This window comes from Lolium perenne, chromosome 2 (genome assembly GCF_019359855.2).
Source record: "Lolium perenne isolate Kyuss_39 chromosome 2, Kyuss_2.0, whole genome shotgun sequence".
Lineage (NCBI taxonomy): Eukaryota > Viridiplantae > Streptophyta > Magnoliopsida > Poales > Poaceae > Lolium > Lolium perenne.
Genome location: NC_067245.2, coordinates 312557436 through 312564427, shown reverse-complemented (window position 1 = coordinate 312564427; position 6992 = coordinate 312557436). Strand labels below are relative to the sequence as shown.

Sequence of the window (6992 nt, the reverse complement as noted above, 5' to 3'; positions counted from 1 at the left end):
GGACGGCACAAACAGAAAAAGCCGGCAAAATTCTTAACAGGCTCAAACAGGTCTGCCTGAAATAGCTATTACTGGCACCTGCGCCTGTGCCTTGAATAGCATACGGCGGCATTTTTCGAAATGTGCCGGCAAAGACCTTCCTCGACTGGAATAAACGCAGCACTTTTTTTTGTGCCTTGAAAAACCTTTGCCGGCACTTTTGGTGCCTTTGCCGGCACTTTTTTGTGCCGGCAATCTAGGTACCTGACGCAGTGTGCCCAAAATGAAAGAGTACAGTAACGCATACCACAACAACATACGTACAGGCTAGTGTACAACAACAGTAAAGTTGACTTGCAGATGGAGGTAACCCCGTATTTTCTGAACGCTCGCTGCATTTTCATGGGCAGATAGCAGTAAGTTAGCGCATTAAATGGATCGATACTGTCTATTTTCGTCACGTGGAAAGAGGGCATAAAAATCTCAGCCCAGCGGCTCGACACAAAGGAAACGAAATGCACGGATCACCCACTCACAAACCAAATTCAGGCTAGAAGTCGCACGTCCCCTCACGTCCTCCTCTTCTACTACGTAGGCCCTCTCCCATCAGTAGCATCTGATTTATAGCCGGCATGAAGCTGCCGAAGCCCTACCATGCGACGTAGGAGCCGGCGGCGCCCTGCCACCCCCCCCCCCCCCCTCCCCAAGTACCACCGTCGACCACAAGGGCAAGACAAGGCGCCGAAGATAGAGCTCACACCGACTAAGAGGTCACTCGAGACCAAGAAGCGTGATGCCGTGAAGGCCAGGGCCGCCGAGGCAGCCACCACCGGCGCAACCAGGGAAAAGGCCAAGCTTATCCTAGATATGTAGGCCAAGGCCAAGGTTGAAATCTTCACCACCCAGGCCGCTGACCAGACCGTCATCATGATAAAAAAAAAGTGAGGACCTCGACAACGCCAGGTCCAGGTTGCCAGTGCCTCTGCGGCAAGCTCGACACATCCGTAGCTACAAGACTGCCTCTACGACCACGGTTGCCTGCTTTACCAGTGGGAACTCTCTGGCTCAATCACCACATCCAGGCGTTGCCCTCCCGGATTGGTGGGTCACGATCGTCATCGCCGGAGGTCCTGTATTTGCAGGGCACCATGGTGGTGTCTGGCCTCCACCTGAACCGCACTCATGTGCCCAACGATCCATGCCAATACGAGGGAAAGAGGCCACAAGCGGTCCCATGGGCGAACATGCCAGTACCCCGCAAGCTGTTCGAGAGAATACTAGGGGCCGCACCTGCAGACTCGGTATGGTTGTAACCACCATTTCTTTAGTTTAGTTGCATTTGAGAAGGCTTGTGATTTCCAATTATGCGTAGGCTTACTATGCCGAGGCCTACATGAACGGCCAGGTCAATTGTGCCGGCCAAATGGACAATGGTCTAGGGACCAAGCAAGAGACCCAATAAGTGAGTTTCGATATCGATGGGAGGCGATTAAGTGCTATTGCGTGTGAACTATGTGATTCCATACTTAATGTTGATTTATTAGCAATATTTTATTTTTTGTGGCCTCCTCTAGTCATATATTGGCCAATTAGGTTAAATAGGAGAAAGGGCAAAAAGTCGGCACGAAATGGACAAGGGGTTATCTACGGCTCGTCCAAGCATAGCAAAACGAGTATATTTGGTGTTCAAAATTTGTGGGAGCGCTGGAGATGCACTTATTTTGATGACTTGAGCGTCCCTTGAGATAGAAAATATAGGATAAATATATTTTCTGCTGGCGGCAAATGGCAATGTTGCACTTTTACCATGGTGTCAAGCTGAAGCCTTTCGGGTGATAATCCTTGGAGAGAGAATAGAGGAGGGGATCAGCCGTGCAAGAGGAGCCCCTACTCACCAAACTTTCCATGAACTTTTCTCTAGCAGAAAGTGTGGCCTGGCCTTGTGCGGGTGTTTCCTTCTCACTCTCTCACTAGACAGGTGAGGTGAGCTGAGACAGTGGCAGGAGGGAGGAGCAGAGAATTGAAGGTCCATAAATGCGGTTTGGTGGCATCCTCGCGCGCACCGGCCTGGACCAGACCTGCGTGCGCGGACGGATGGGTGCAACATGCCTCGCCACCCCCACACCTACATAAAACCCCTTTCCCCCGCTCCTCCTCTCCCGGCTTTTACCCCTCTCTTTGACTCCACTCTACCATTACCGCACCACCTAGCTCCCTCGTCCTCTCCGCACGCCAACACATTCACTCGGTTGTTAAGCTTCCCACCGAGCTTGCTGGCCGATCGATCGCCGACATGAGGAGGCAGAAGCGGTGGTCTCGCGCGGCCGTCGTCGCGTGCCTAGCGGTGCTTCTCACCGCCGCGTGCGCCGAGTCGTCCTGCCAACCAGGCAGGCGGCTGCTGGCGGCGTCGTGGGAGGAAGCGGCGGCGACAGGCGTGCGCTCGAGCGAGAGCGGCGACGCTGACGACGGCCCGCGGAGGAGCGCGTTCGACGTGGTGGTGGAGGGGCTCGTCAGCATCGGGCTCGGCCGGCGGTGGCGCGCCGGCGGCGACCCGCTCGTCGACCAAGACAAGCGGCGCGTGCCCACGGGGCCCAACCCGCTGCACAACAGATGAGTACGTTCGTGGCTAATCGCCCGTTAGCTAGCTAGAAGCTCGGAGCGCCATTGCTGAGAAGTGGCGACGACGAGGAGGAGGAGGAGAAGAACGGGAAGGAGAGGAGAGGAAGACCATCAGCTTTCCACCAGTGTTGCTCCCTTCTGCTTCCCCTTCTTCTCTTTTTTCCTTTTTTTTGGTTGCTTGTTATTTTTCTTCCCCTTATTTTTCTTGTGCTTTCGATTGGCTTGTGAAGTGGACAGCGAGGCTTTTCTGTTGATTGAAAGAGATAGATATATGAGTATAGTTCTTCTTTTGTTTCATCTACTCATCCGTTTCTATCGCCTGATTGTTGTTGTTGGTATATTCACCATATTCTTTACATATTCTTCCGAGTTGTTGCCTGTAAAATGTTCCAGCAAGATACTTTTTTTTTGTTCTGTCAATTGTTCTTGAGGAGATGGAGTACATCTGGGACACGGGGAGACTAAGAAAAGGTCGAAACAGAAATAACCCTGGATTGAAGGGTACGGCATCGTCTCCAGAAGGAAGGGAATGGATTACATGCAGGGAGTCTTCCCGGAGAAGAGATCGCAGGAGAAAGTAGTCTTGGAAAAGCAGGGATGTGATGAACACGTACTAGCTTCTTTCAAAGAGGAATGATGGAGAAATTTATCGATCACTTGCAATGATACTGCACTTTGAGCCTTCAGTTTCGGTGTCCCCCTCCCATTTTTTTTGTTTTTGTTGGATTGCCCTTTCTTCTCTTCCATTTTTTCAGGGTAATTTGTTTCAAAGTTCCAAATGAAAGCAGAAGAACTAGGACAGTTACCGGTATAATGCAGGTCGTCTCAAAAGATAATTAGGCCCTAGCATTTGATTGATGGAAAACGGGCTAATCTTTTGCCGTGTTCCGTCATCGTCCTCTGCGATTTGATGTTTACCGCGGGATTTGCCGCCTGTAATTGCCTCCCCGATCGCCCACACAAACCCAATCTCCAGTCCATCTCTTGTCAGCGTCGTCGACAAGAACGGCCGATCCACCTTCTCTGTCGCCGTCGCCGGGCTGATTAGCATACTGGTAGCTTAATGTGATGGGGTGACTTGCATCGTGATGGTCCGATGTCCTCGCTATTATTTGCCGACGATGTCCGCTAGCTGCTCTCCAATCCGTCCCATGCATGGGGCCATGGCAGCACATTGGCATGACATGGCCCAGCCGGCCGGTTCGTTTGCTGCTGGTAACGCGGTCTTATTAATTCCCCACGTCGCACCACAGCTGCGTACCACGTCGGTGTCACACAATTGCGCACAGTGCAGCCACCACGCGCGGACGGGCACGGCACGTACGTCGACATACCGTAAAGACTCTCATAGGCATATATTCCCAAAACTCACGTGCTCTAATCGGAGCCGGAGCGGCCCTCAACCGCGCTTGGCGATGGAAATAATCCCATTGCCACGTCACAAGTGCACTCATGAGTACATGCACACCCTATCTTTCCGAGTACCTTTAAAAGACTGCCGAGTGCTGAGATTCGCAAAGTTATCACACGGATCTCACTATCGACGTGAACGTCGACTGAAAAAAAAATCGCCCTTGTGAGACACCAAATTGTCGAACATAGAATTTGCTCTTCACTAGGCTACGGTGACATTGCCCTCCTAACCATCAAACACATGTTAGGTGTCGTGCACTCACCGTGTTCAAACAAATAACACATACTGCTACATTACAATTTGTTAGCAGGCATGGCAAAATGGCTATAGGATGTGCTTCTCGCACCAAGCTATGCAAGATGAACATGGCGAGCTCTTGGACAATGGCATTTCGACTCTTGTCTCTCTGCTTCCGGGTGCCAACATCGTTAGAGGTAAGTTGATATTTTCCGTGAATTTTAGTTTGGTGGGTATCTTGCTTGTCACAGAACCTGTTGGGTAGTGCAAAGATTGACACAACAACTGAGAGCATGTCTAGCAGGCCCCTTACTTTTCTGCCCCGTATTTCGCGACTTTTTCGGCCCGTATAAAAAAAATGCTCGTAGATACACCTTTCCGTCTAGCAGACCCCGTATTTGACCCCATAAATTCGTAAATTTAAAACCCCGGGAAACTTGTTCATTCATAGTTTGTCGATCATACATACGAATCGACGTATCTACATACAAAATGCGCGATCATGGATCGCGACTTCTAGTCGGAGAGGTCGATGATGTACCCGTCGGCCTCCGCCGCCGCCTCCCGCGCCTCCGCCTCCTTCACGGCGGCGATGGCCGCCGCCCTATCTTCCTCCTCCGCCCTCTACCTCTCGTCGGCGTCCTTGAGGGACTCTTGAATCGCCTTCAAGAAGGCGGGGTCCTGGTCCTCGTCGTCCTCACCGGCGAGCGGAGCACCTCCGCCGCTGGTGCTCCCGATGCTCGCGTTCCATGCCTCCTTCGCCCGGCGGCGGCGCTCCCACTCGGCGCGCCACTCGTCGAACTTGGGGCCGCTCATCGGCTTGAGCGGCGGGTCCTCGTTGTACCAGCGGCCGCCCCGCGCGAAGTCACGGAGCTTCGGCGGGACGAACGCGGCGCCGTCGTACTTGCAGGCCGCACGGCGGCTCCCGGCGGTGGAATACTTGCATTGGAGCCGCCACACATCCTCCACGTTGTCCGGCGAGCGGGATCGCTTCGATCCGCTCGCCGGCGAGGCGGTACTGCGGCGGCGGGCGTCCATGCCGGAGATGGGGTGGAATGCGGCGCGGGGGAGTGAGGAATTGCTCGCCGGAGCAGAATGGAGGAGGCGGCGGCGCACGGCGGAGCTAGGGTTGCGAGTGAGGGGTTAACCCCTCACTCGCACCTGCGCCCGGTATAAGTAGGGGGCGGCGGGGCCGATTTCCTGGGCCCCGTATTCTGCCGAAACGGGTCGGCCCGAATACGGGGCCTGTTAGACGGCCCAAACCGCGCCTGCCCCGTATCCCGCCGGAATTTTACGGGGTGGGCGGGTTATAAGGGGCCTGTTAGACATGCTCTGAGTGGAGACCTCGACGAAACCTTTGGTCCCGTGATTAAACCTTGCATTATATGTGTTAACCCATCAACATGATGTTAATAATGGCTTCTTGCATGACAACCGCACCCAACAAGTCTATAGTCAGCAACCCTTCGGGTTCGTTGACACTAATTTTTCACACACGTCTGTATTCTTCACGACTCTCTCAATAGTCTTAAACAAGCACCTCGTGCATGGTTTTATCGCTTTGCTTCATATGCTCAATTCATTGGTTTATTGAAACAATATATGATACCTCCTTTTTGTTCATCATGATCACCCCACGGCTTATCTCCTTAGTTACGTTGATGACATTATTCTCATAGCTTCTTCTCCCACTGTTTTTCAAACAATAAGTACTAAATTTAGCACCGAATTTTCTATAGAAGATCTTCATGTTTATCATTTTCTTGGCATCTCTGTCACCCGCACCTCTTGCACCATTCATTTGCCCTAAGTCAGTACATTCTTGATGTCCTCTCCCATGCTTGAATGCGTTGATACTTAATTTAAACGTTCTTCTACTGCAGTACACATGTATCTCCCTCTTTAGTACCTCAGTCTTGCATGCGCTCTCTAATATATTACTCTTACTCGACCTAAAACTGTGTATGTTCTTCATCAAGTGTGTCTTCATATCCATGATCCTCATTAACCTTATTTTCTTCTAATCAAATGTATACTTCATTACCTCAAAGGCACACTTGACCAAGGTCTCACACTTTATTCTTCTTCATCTTCACATAATCTTCTATCCTATCCGGGATGCCGACTAGGATGGATGCCCAGATACTTGTCACTCGATGTTAGGGTTTTGTGTATTTTTGGGTGACAATTTGATTTTTTGATGGTCGTCATTGGCCGATAGTTTCTTGCAGCCGTGCTAAAGTGGAACATCGTGCACATGCCACAGCGGTAGCCGAGGCAAGCTGGCTTCGTCATCTCTTGGTTGAGCTTCATTGCCCTCTTGAAAATGCTATTGTGGCAATATTTTCTACGGTATATATGTCTGTTAATATGGTACAACATCGTCGCAATAAACACGTTACGCTGGGACATTCATTTCATTCGGGGGAAGGTTTATCTTAGAAGCTCTTTGTGTACTAAATTTTTCACCGAGTTCACAGTTTGCGTACATATTTAATCAAGGATGGAAAATTCCATTATTCCTGGAGTTTTTTTCCAGTCTTCATGTCGTTGCCTACTCGAATACCCCGGAGGAGGGATCCTCAAGGAGGGGGAAAGAAGATGGGGCCAAAGGGCGGAGAGCCGTCGGGACGGTGATACGCGAGTTACCTAGCTTCGGAACACGCTGCACGGAGGCATGGACTACTGCTGGTTGTCTGAAATTATGTGGGCGCTTTTGCGTTGTTACAATGAGTTGTGGTTG

At 51.4% G+C, this 6992-nt stretch overlaps 1 protein-coding gene across 1 annotated transcript; it reads left to right on the top strand.

The window, feature by feature from the left end:
- The first annotated feature begins 2076 nt into the window (after positions 1-2076).
- Positions 2077-2899, top strand: LOC127336815 (uncharacterized). Its single transcript, XM_051363676.2, has one exon. It carries the CDS (start codon positions 2273-2275, stop codon positions 2591-2593), a length of 321 nt encoding a protein of 106 aa, XP_051219636.1. The 5' UTR covers positions 2077-2272; the 3' UTR covers positions 2594-2899.
- The last annotated feature ends 4093 nt before the right edge of the window (positions 2900-6992 follow it).